The sequence below is a fragment of the Dipodomys ordii genome, unplaced genomic scaffold (assembly GCF_000151885.1).
Source record: "Dipodomys ordii isolate 6190 unplaced genomic scaffold, Dord_2.0 Scaffold87, whole genome shotgun sequence".
Classification (NCBI taxonomy): domain Eukaryota; kingdom Metazoa; phylum Chordata; class Mammalia; order Rodentia; family Heteromyidae; genus Dipodomys; species Dipodomys ordii.
Genome location: NW_012267303.1, coordinates 20,582 through 32,051, shown reverse-complemented (window position 1 = coordinate 32,051; position 11,470 = coordinate 20,582). Strand labels below are relative to the sequence as shown.

Genomic DNA, 11,470 nt, shown 5'->3' with positions numbered 1-11,470 from the left:
CCGCTTCCTGTGTAATGCGGTTTCACACTGACTCTCCTTCATAAGGGTTTTTCCCATGGTCTAGAAATAATAAGATACCAAATTTGTGCTTTTAAAAACCCATTCCTGGTGTCCCTCCCTTCCAGACTGTCTCAGGGCTGAAGTGACAACACCTCACAAAAAAAAACAACAACAACAAAAAAAACACCACCCTTTTTACAACTAAGCAGCCGTGCCTGGATTCTGGTAAAGCAGGGTTGATCGCAGGGTGAAGGGCAGCGTCTGCCCGCGGCAGGTGACCAGCTCCACAGTGCAGAGACCAACAGTGCAGTGGACAGCAGCAGACCGAAGCGGCGGACAGCACCCGGCACAGCGCCTGGCACGGTCCGTTCAGAGGGGCAAGGGATGTGGGCAGAAGGCCGCCACGGAGGCCTCACCGGATTATCAGAAGGAGTTAATTGGTACCCTGATCACAGTCCATTAAGAAATCACTTATGCTTAGTTTAATCAGTAAGTGAACATTAAAAAAAAAATCTCCCCAAAATTCCCAAAGTATTTTGCAATTGGTTCTTAAAAAGGGAGAATAGTTGTTTGACACTTAACTTTGAAAGGTTTTATTGGCCTTAATCTTCCTCACAAAAGTTTTGAAGTTGTCTAGAAGTCCTTAGAATGTCAAAGTAGGAAGGAAAGCTAGGCTGGGGTGGCAGGGTGGCGGCGGGGAGGCGCGGCGCGGCGCGGCTCTCAGCACTCGGTGCTCATGCGTCCTTCTTCTCCAGTAGGATTTTGTGCAATTCGTCGGCATCCTCGCTTGTTTTTACCCGAATCAAGATGGGGACGGGGGCAGTGGCGTTCTTCTCGTCAAGCGGAGGGTTGGGGACGCAGACGATCAGCACGTTGTTCTTCCCTGTCCGGGAGCATGGCATGCCGGGCGGGACCAGGACGTTGAGCAGTATGTTGCCTGCAGTAAGACAACACAAGAGACGCACATCGAATCCCGAAGCACAGCTGGAGAAAGGCGTGAGGACAGGTTGGAGCGGCTTCTACTCTTGGATGCACCTTGCATGCAAAACTGGAAGCCAGCCGGGCGCCGGTGGCTCACGCCTGTCATCCTAGCTACTCAAGAAGCTGAGATCTGAGGATCGCAGTTCAAAGCCAGCCCAGGCAGAAAAGTCTGAGACTCTTATCTCCAATGAACCACCAAAAAGCTGGAAGCAGAGCTGTGGCCCAAGCAGCAGAGCACTAGTGAGAGCAAAAAAGCTAAGGGGCAGCAACCCAGGCCCTGATTTCAAGCTCCAGGACACCCCCATAAACCAACGCCTGGCATGAGCCCAGCAAGGGCTGCTGGGCAAAAGCCACGTTTGTAATAACAGCTATTACAAATGCGTCTATGACCAATGCGTCGGGCCACAGGAAAGAAAAATGATGCCTTTGTGGGTTTTCCTGTAAGGCCTGGTGGAGGCCGGCACCACCGCCTGCTCCTCCGCCTGCGGCGCGTGCTCCCTGCCATCCTCCGCCCTCTCGAGGACTGAAACCAGGGAGGAAAAGGCTCCGTCCGGCACCACCTGACACAAAGGCAGCCATCCACGTGGGGGAGCAAAGGAAGGGGTGCCGCCCACGTGCGCATTGCCCAACCACAACCCTCTACAGCTGCTCGGTAATAACATCAAACCATGGAATAATCAAGGTACCCACCTAGATTGGTATCGGCCCGCACTAGTAGCTGCGTTTTTTGATTTGCTGTAGGCTTTAGATGCAAGGTGCCCACACCTTTCTCTTTAAATTCATTGTCTTTCTTGTAAAATAGTTTACACCTGTGTGGAAAAAGAAGCATGACCCCAATTCAAGAACAAGTCAGTCTTCTAACAGCCGTTATGTCCACTTGCGTGGCCAAGTCTGTATTAAATCAGAGCAGAAAACCAGTCTTTATCGGTATAGAGTAATAAAAGCTACACAGCGCTCATGTGAGTGCTCAGGCCAGGCCTGAGGACAGCAGCAGGCCCATGCTGTGCTGCCTTGTGAATCCCTGCCACACGCATGTTCCACTGTGCCAAGTTCTCTTCAGGGATCCTCCAACGTTTTTCTTTTTTGCCAGTCCTAGGGCTTGAATTCAGGGCCTGGGCGCTGTCCCTGAGCTTCTTTTGCTCAAGGCTAGCACTCTACCACTTGAGCCACAGCCTTTTCTATTTATGTGGTGCTGAGGAATCACACCCAGGGCTTCAGGCATGTGAGGCAAGCGCTCTACCACTGAGCCACCTTCCCAGCCCAGATCCTTCCATTTCTGACTTCCCAAAACAATGAGTGAGAAAATACTCTCAGGCAGGGCCCAAGCAATGAGACAGACTCTAGGACTGCGCCGGAGTCGCCAGCAGTCAAAACCACTCCCTAGACATCTCTCTCCTTCGGGACAGAAAACAAAACAAAACAGTCCCGGTCAGCCAGGCAATCGAAATTAAAGTAACTGCTAGTCTCTTCAAAGCTCTCAAAATAAATGTTGCAGGATGTGACTTGTTAAAGGAAAAACTGTTGACCCGTGCTTCCAAAGTTTTTATTAGAAAACATAGCCTGGAAAGCTTCCGAACAGGAAGTATGCATACATACTAAGTACGTATATACAAAGTAATCTCATTTAGTTAGGAAGATCAAATCTCCCTTCCAGCTGTTAAGAGGCAACTCTCATTTTAAATTAGCCAACAAACACGTCTATAAACTCTAGCTCCTCTAGAGGTGGAGATCTGAAGGGCTGCGTTTGGGCCAGCTTAGAAAGTTAGTGAGACCCCATCTCAACCAACAAGCTGACTGGTGGTATACTTTGGATCCCGCCTACAAGGGAGGCTATAGGTAGGAGGATTGTGAGGATTGTGGTCAAGGCCGGCCCCAGGCAAAAATGAGAGACCCTTTCAAACAAAACAGAGCAGGGACAGGACTCAAGGGGCAGAGTCACCAAGATTTTCAAAAAAGACCCCAACACCAGCAGCTCCGCCACTGGAGGAGCCGCATCAGCCAAGGGCTGGGTGTGTCCCGTAGGAGCAGAAGTGAACACAACCCACCAGCAGGAACACGGTGACTTTCTTTGTGGGGGAAGAAGGGGTGGGGGGCATGGAGAAGACGGTGAGAAGGGGATTCTGGAAACGTCCATGTCTGAAGCATTTTCAAAGCCGAGACACAGCTGAAGTCACAGAAAGTGCGCCCACTTACTTTTTGGAGTAGAAAGCATCTTCTTCCTTCACCTCAATCACCACCACCTTGGGGGGCTCGTCACTCTCCTCCTCGTCCCCACCTGGCACAGAACGACAAGCTGGTCAGCCACACCGACACGTGCCAAGAGCAGAAGCAGGCCCGTGCGCTACCCGGAGACGGCGGAACCTGTCTCCTCAGGGAGGCAGCCCTGGGGCTTCGGACTGCGAAACACCATCCAACGGCCACCTCCGAGGCCTTCTCGCCCTCCATCTCTGAAGGCTCCATGACCCCCAATCCCACAGCGCTAGGGACCCCAGAACCAGCAGTGCCGGGGCAATGGGAACGGCGGCTGCCTGAGAAGCCGCTCAAGCCAGGGCTCGCGGTGTAGGCCGGCGGGGCTGAGCTAATTAGCCAGGCGGAGGCTCGCCTCTGTGGCAGAGGATACCACGGATCTGTAACAGCTCGGGGGGCTTCCGTCACGGATCTAAGCTGTCGGAGGATGAGGCGCGGAGGCCTAGCATCCCCTGGGAGTTTTGTTTTGCTTGAACTCGCGGCCTGGGCGCTGCTCAAGGCAAGTGCTCTACCACTTGAGCCATAGCACCACTTCTGGTTTTCTGGTGGTTCACTGGAGATCAGAGTCTCATGGGCTTTCCTGCCTAAGCCGACTTTGAACTGAGACACTCATCTCAGCTTCCTGAGTAGTGAGAATTACAGGCAAGAGCCACCGTTGATGAAAGTCTCCGCAGTGGAGCGGAGCGCTCTGGGGAGCTGCGCCCGGGCTGTCTTGTGGGCGCACAGGGCGACCTGCACGGCAGGCTCCGTTGGATTAAGCATCGCTGTGATCCTGCAGCCGCCGCCACAAGCCTGCGTGGGGCTCGTGTAGGGAAGAGGCCAAGCCAGCATGCAGGAGCGCCACCGGACAGACAGCAGTACCGCAGAGACAAGCGGCTGAGCCTGGCCCGCCCCTCACAGGCCCACGAGCGGGCGCCTGAGAGCCAAGAACAGGGAACAGAGGCTGGGGGTTAAGGCCTGGCCTTCTGCTGGCCTGAGGCACTGATCACACAGAACAGGCACATGGAAGCCAGACCCTTCCCAAGGGAAGCTGCGTGCAGACCTGTGGGAACACTGGACAAGCTAGTCTTCTAGTAGAGCCCAGTCATTTATCTAGTCACATCTCCAAAACATAAACCAACTTGGGGGAATTCACGCTGATGCCGAGCTTTTTAAATCAAAGCTCTAAAGTGTGAGCTGACTGCTTTTCTGCGCATGTGGGGAAGGGCTGACCTGAGCCCCGCCCGCCCTGCAGTAAGCCAAGCGCTGGCCACTGACGGGTCTCTCCAGCCTCACTTCCTGTGTTTTGGCTTTTCTTGGTTTACAGTAACTGCACACAAGTGGCTTCAGTGAGAGCTAGCCATGGACGCGCACACTATACTCTGAACAACTTCTCCTCCTCCAGGAAACCCTTAGCCCTTCCTCCCTCTTTACAAACAGTATTCAGTGGGTTTGGCCGAGTTATCTTCAAACTGTGTCGCTTAGCTTTTCAGCTCACAGCTGGTGAAATACTTCAGCCATGCCTCCAGCCCAGCTTTTCACTGGATAACTAGAGGAGTCTCTAAAGCTTTTCTTTTCTGCTCCAGCTGGCTATGAATCCTCCTGAGTAGTTCAGATTACAGGCATCAACCACCAGTGCCCGGCTTCATTTTCTATTCTTAATTCTTGTAACCACCCTAGAGAACAGGCTCACTCTACCACTCTGAGCAGTGGAACACACACAATGTAAATCCAGATCTTCCCTCAAAGCCTGTGCTTTCCCCACTACAAAACTTACATGTGGGGCTGGGAAGGTGGCTCAGCAGTAGAGTGCATGCCTTGCAAGCATGAAGCCCTGGGTTCGATTCCTCAGCACCACATAAACAGAAAAAGCCAGAAGTGGCGCTGTGGCTCCAGTGGTAGAGCGCTAGCCTTGAGCTGAAGAGCTGAGGGACAGCGCCCAGACACAGAGTTCAGGTCCCATGACAGGCAAAAAAACCCCCAAACAAACAAAACTTATATGTAAAACCTATGAGGATTGGGCAATGGTGGCAAACACCTGTAATCCTACTCAGGAGGCTGAGATCTGACCATAGCGGCCAACAAATCCACCAATCCATGAGGCTCTCCAACTAATCACAATAAAGCTGGCAGTGGAGCTGTGGTGCAAGTAGTAGAGCACAACCCAGAGGAAAAAGCCCCGTGAGAGCGTGATGCCCTACACGAAGTCAGACAGCAGCAAGACCAATGGGGAACTTCTCAAGGACAAGCCTCGTTTACCTTTGCATTCATTACTAACGCCTTCCGCTGGGCTCTCGGAGGTTTTAGCAGGAAATGGCGAAGAAACCGATTGGCTCTGAGTAGTATCTTTACTAAAAAAACCGGAGTTTCCAGGGGGAAATGAGAATCCAGTGAGGGACCCGGAGCTTAGGGAGCCCAGGACCGAGCTATCGACTTTCTTGCCGAAGTTGAATGAGGCACTTGCTGCTCCTTGTCCCGGCTCGACTTTCTTTTCCAACGCAGCCTCCCTCTTCTTTTCTGACGTGGTCTCAGTCTGACTGCTGTGCAACAGAAACGTGGCCTCCTGCTGTAGTTTCGCTGACCCAAACGAGGGAGGGGGCGGGGCGTGCAGCGACCCACCCCCGGCGTCACTCTCCGAGTTGCTGCTGCTGCTGCTCTCGTGCTGCTCCTCGATGGCCGCCAGGTACTTCTCGTAGTCCTTGAAGATGGGCGTCAGATCGCAGAGGGGGTTCGTGTCCACGTGCTTCACGATCCAGTCCCGCACCGAGCAGTTGAGGGACGCCAGCTGCTCTCGGTAGGCACTCCCGGTGCCAGCTTTGGTGGAGCTGGAGGAGGAGGAGGAGAAGGACGACGAGGAGGAGGAGGGCTGCGCGCCTCTGCCATTGGCCTTGGGGTCGGAAACGTTTTTATCCATTTTTACAGGGCCATTTACAGCAAAAGAACCTGGAGGGAATTAAAGTTTGGACAATTTCTTTAGATGCTGCTTTACAGCGCGTCTTTTATTGGGGAGGGGGCACTGGTGCTTTATCTCAGGCCTGGCGCTGTCTGTGGCTTTTCACACCAAGCTCAGTCACACTGGAGTTGGGAGTGACCCAAACTCAAGCGCACTGCACCCCTGGCTCGGTGGAGACCAGGCCTGCGGCGGCCCGCGGCAGGGTCCTGTCTTAGCCTCGCCCCAGGATCGCTGCCTACAAAAACCCCAGCAGCTCTGAGGACCATCTCACTCACAACGAGAGCCCAGATCAGCGCTTGCGCTCCCGGCTGGTCTGGGGGCTCTGGCCAGGCCCGTGTGTGGGAGCGCCCGCGGTGCCAGCAGCAAGGCACACAGAAAGCTCCCGACGCGTGTGAGAGAATGGACAGAGCGACTGCCAGGTACTTCCTCCTACGCCTGCCCGAGCTGCCCAGAAGCAGGAAGCAGACCCAAGCGGGGTCTGTGCTCTGCGTGTGGCCTAGCTCTCCCAGGACCCAGCCCTTCGCCCCCATAGCCCACGGTTAAACACATCTCTAGCAAGTCACCTATAGCCTGGGGCACGCCGACTCACCAAAGGCCGCCTTGGGTTCTGCCGCCGCCCTGGCACTGCCCAAGGAAGGGGCACTGGGCGAGCTGTTTCCATTGGACAATCCTTCCAGAGGCTTCCCTCCAGCGCAGCCAAATGCAGAAAACCCTCCTCCTCCTGAAGGCACAACCAAACCTTTAAAACCTTTAAAGGCCCCTCCACTATCGGACTGAAAGGAAGAAAGAACACATGTTAGGCAGGCAGACCCGTGGCTGGCATAAAGCAGGGTGAGTGACAACTGTGCCTCATCCCAACAGCACCCAGGCCCAGACCGGATCAGCGCTGCCAGCCTGGCACACTGCGTGGGCAGGGACAGCAGCGGCGACGCCTCGCTCCCGAGGAAGGCCTGGTCCAAACCCTCACTCAAATAGCCACGGCGATCTTCTATGCTGAAATACGTCCTACCGCTGTGTTAAGGAGGGCTCGGGGGAGTTATAGGGTAAAGGGTTTGCCTGGCAAGTGTTTTAAGTCCTGAGTTCAAACCCCAGTACCGCTCAAAAGCACTATATATGCAAAAAACAAGGATTACTGTGATAACTCATCTACCCATCACACAACCTCAAAGTAATTCAAAACATTCTCAACAACTACATGCCATGCCCTTGCCCCAAACGCCTGAAGCAGCCTTCAAAAGTACCCGCCAGATGAACTAAAAATGCCTTTGAACTGCGATCCTCAGATCCCAGCTGCAACAGTGAGGACCACAGGTGTGAACCACCAGTGCTGGTGCCAGTGGTGCGAAGCCGTCTGGACAGACCAAACCATGAGACGCCTGTTTCCAGATTAACTAGCAAAAAGCCGAAACTGGAGATGTGGCTCAAATGGTAGAACACCAGCCTTGAATGAAAAAGCCTAGTGAGTAAAAGAACTTGAGAGTGAAAGACCCTGAGTTCAAGCCTCAGTGGCACACAAAAACCCAACCAACCAGACAAAATTCAGCCACTGCGGGCTGGAGGCATGGCTCAGTGATAGAACCGCCACCCGCCCAGTGAAATGTGAAGCCAGGTTCAAACCACAGCTCCACCGAAAAGAAAAAGAACCTGAACACTGCAAAGGAAGGGGAAGCAGTGCTTATTCTGAAACAGGCCTCAGCAGAGGTCCAGGGACAAAACCACTCTAGGTCCCGAGAACGAGGGAGAAGGCACAGACCAAGAGGAGTTCGTGTGTGTGTTGGGGGGAGTGTGACTTCTGAATACTGAGCACAGATGCAATTAGAGTGCCAATCCCTCCACCTGAGAACAGGAAGGAAGCCTCTTCTATACTGCACCACCACACGAGAGAGAAAACCAGCTGAGACTGCCACACCCACCGCTGCAAACACAGCTCTGCTCTGCGTGCCTTCTTATCACACCTGACAGTTTTCCTGCCCTCTGCTCTGCAAGCCTCCCTCTTCCTCTGAAACTGGTCCCCCAGCATAAATTCACCTCCCCTGCACTTGGGGGGACCCTTAAAGGGATAGATCCCACCACCATTTTTTTCCATTTCCTACATCTATACAAGTGTTTTATTTTTTGGCACTGGCACTGGGACTTGAACTCAGGGCCTCAGGCTCTTGCTTGGCCGTTTCATTCAAGTCCAGCACGCTACCACTTGAGCCACTCCGCCACTTCCAGCTTTTTAGTGGTTAACTGGAGATAAAAATCTTATGGACGGGGCTGGGAAGGTGGCTCAGTGGTAGAGCGCTTGCCTTGCGTGCATGAGGCCCTGGGTTCAATTCCTCAGCACCACGTAAGCAGAAAAAGCCAGAAGTGGCGCTGTGGCTAAAGTTGTAGAGCGCTAGCCTTGAGCTGAGGGACAGCGCCCAGGCCCAGAGTTCAGGCCCCACAACTGACAAAAAAAAAAAAAAAATCTTATGGACAGTTTGCCTGGGCTGGCTTTGAACCTTGATCCTCAGGTATCAGCCTCCTAAATAGCCAGAATTGCAGGTATGAACCACTTGTGCCTGGCCAGGAGGGGTAAACATTTGGGGGGGAAAGCATCTGTCGCGTACCGACTGCTCTGAGAGGCACACAATAGTCCGCAACTCAGAAGCCACAGGAGTTTTTAGGAGCAAAGTATAAAACAGCACTCACTTCAAACCCAACATTTCTACGCCTGGCTTTCTTTATGGCTCGGTTCTTCAATACTTCTTCACTGGCCACCGAGAATGTTCCCACCTGCAAGGGCACAGATCACACAGCAGAGGTCAGGTCAGGGAAGCGGTAGGCACTGGACAGGCCTGTCTCCTAACAGGAGGCTTCATGTACTGGAGACACACGGTCCCGAGCCACGTTAAGGGGACTCACTGCTATCATCCATAGATTCCTGTGGATCCCAATTTGAGTAAGGCAGACGGTGACTGAGAATCTACAAATACAGGTTCAAGTCCCAATTCGGAAAGAGGGGCGTGTCAACAATAGCTCTAGAAAGATCACAACTTTGGTGCAGATGTGCTCACAGTCGGACCTTTAAGTAGTTCAGATATACATTCTCAGATATTAGTGATAACGTTTACAATGAAATTTTGCTTTAAAAATACAAGCTACCACCAAGCACCAGTGGCTCGCTCCTGTAACCCTAGCTCCTCGGGAGGCCAAAATCTGAGAACTGCAGTTCAAAGCCAGCCTGGGCAAGAAAGTCTGTGAGACTCATCTCCAATGAGACATCAAAAAGAGTGGAGCTGTGGCTCAGTAGTAGAGCAAAATAAGCTCAGGGACAGAGCCCAGGCCAAGGAGGTCACACACCCTTTTACCCTGACAGGCTCATGTGATAAAGTGCTAGACCAACAAACCACCTGAGCATGAGGCCTTGAATTTAAAAAGAGAAAATACAACAATAAAAACCCTATCAATCAGAGCATACAGAACTGGTATCCTTCCAAAGCGACAACATGTTAATATTAAAAGAACTTATCAGCGTAGAGCTGGGCACATGGTCAAGTGGTAGAGCCTTTACCACTTAGCAAGAATAAAATCCCCATTTTATACCGCGATACTGCCAAAAAAAAAAATTTCAGAAACATTTCTACAGACTTATTTTTTTAACACCATTATTAATTTAAAAGGTTAACTCGCTACAGATTTCCTTAGTAAACCAGCTCAAGAATATCAAACTAGGCAGGGCTCCAGTGGCTCACGCCTGTAATCCTACTCAGAAAGCTGAGATCTGAGGATTGCGGTTCAAAGCCAGCCCGGGCAGGAAAAGTCTGTGAGACTCTTAGAAAACCGGAAATGGTGCTGTGGCTCAAGCGGCAGAACGTTCACCTTGAGCTGAAGAGCACAGGGACGGCACCCAAGCCCAGAGTTCAAAACCCACGACAAAAAAAAAAAAGTCTCAAACTACCAATGGAACACTAGACTGCAGCTATGGTCTACTTCTTAATAGTTTCACTAAGCAGCCCAGGCTGGTCTCATTAAAGGTGCTTGGCACCATGTCTAGCCTGTGTTCTATTATCACTAAGAGGAAAAAAATAAAGAGTCCTTCCATACAAACGTTTGATTCAGCTGGGGAAGAAAAAGCCATGCTGAGCTGCTACTCATACTCCTCACCTGCTATGATCTTGGAACTGCAAACAGAGCAGTAGAACAGCTGCAGAGCAGGGGAGGTGATCTCTAAAATCACAAGGACAGCACAGTAACATGGTGACAGCGGACCATGAACCTGAGTGTCCCCACTGTATGAAATTCTGGAGGAAGACATCCCTGCAAAGCACTCAGTTCCAGACAGGTGCTAGTGGACAGCACACTGAACCTTTGAAGAGCCACGTGCTGTGAGCAGAGTCAAAGCCCGGACACGCTTCTGTCCACACGCTGACCATGTCCGCATCCTACCGTCTGTCTTTGGGGAGAATTCCAAAATAATTTACATGGAGACACATTAAAAAGCACTGCTCTTCAGGAAAGGAAACCGCTTTTACCTCTTCAGCACCATCTTCCTGATCCCAGTTCCTATCTGTCAACTCCTTCTCGGCAATTCTTTTGGCCATTTTTTCGAATCTAAAAAACAAGAACAAAAAGTTTAAGTTTTATATCCAATGTAACGGTATGAAGACAGCACAGGGGATTTTAATGAAAGCTGCAGACAGGGACTGGGAACAGAGAAAGAGAAAGCCTTAAGAGGGTTATCTGAACAAAATAGAACACATGCACAGATGAAATACTATGGCAAAACCTCCTGGTGCAATTAACACACATGAAAAAAACCACAGAAGAGTGAAACAGGTTCTGTGGAGGGGGGGTCACGAGCAGGAGCAGGTTAACAAGGGCAGGAAGACCAAGGTGGCCTGCACGAGTGGTCCATGTTCGAGGAGGTAGGGCAAGGGCAGAGACCGAGGGGGACACTGTGGACACCTCCTAATGACACCTCCACGTCCAACTAACACAGGCTTAAAGAAAGAAGAAGGTCGCCTCTCTAGACCACGATGCAGCTCTTACAGAGAACCTAAGAAGTTCACTGTAGCATGAAACAGAACGTTCCTGATGCCAATGAAGATGGCACCAAGAGGTTTAGGACAGGGTGCGAGGCTCCACGGCTCCGCACCAGTGAAGGATTGTGGGAAGAGGGACACTGGCTCTCTCCTGAGCGACCCTCAGCCAAGCTCCATCACAAACATTCAGCCACTGGTTTCTACCCCGTCTTAGGCTAGAGGCGTAGTCCAAGTGGGAGAATGCTTACCTAGCAATCGTGAAGCCTTAAGTTCAAATCCCAGTACCACCAGAAAAAAAATT

At 51.9% G+C, this 11,470-nt stretch overlaps 1 protein-coding gene across 1 annotated transcript; it reads right to left on the bottom strand.

The window, feature by feature from the left end:
• Positions 1-467: 467 nt before the first annotated feature.
• Nup50 (nucleoporin 50kDa) lies at positions 468-10,734 on the bottom strand. The gene is made up of 7 exons (XM_013025800.1): positions 10,660-10,734; positions 8,837-8,920; positions 6,750-6,933; positions 5,467-6,150; positions 3,175-3,256; positions 1,672-1,790; positions 468-937 (listed from the first exon to the last, which is right to left on the bottom strand). The coding sequence occupies exons 1-7, from the start codon at positions 10,726-10,728 to the stop codon at positions 735-737; spliced, it is 1,425 nt and encodes a 474-aa protein (XP_012881254.1). The 5' UTR covers positions 10,729-10,734; the 3' UTR covers positions 468-734.
• Positions 10,735-11,470: the final 736 nt, after the last annotated feature.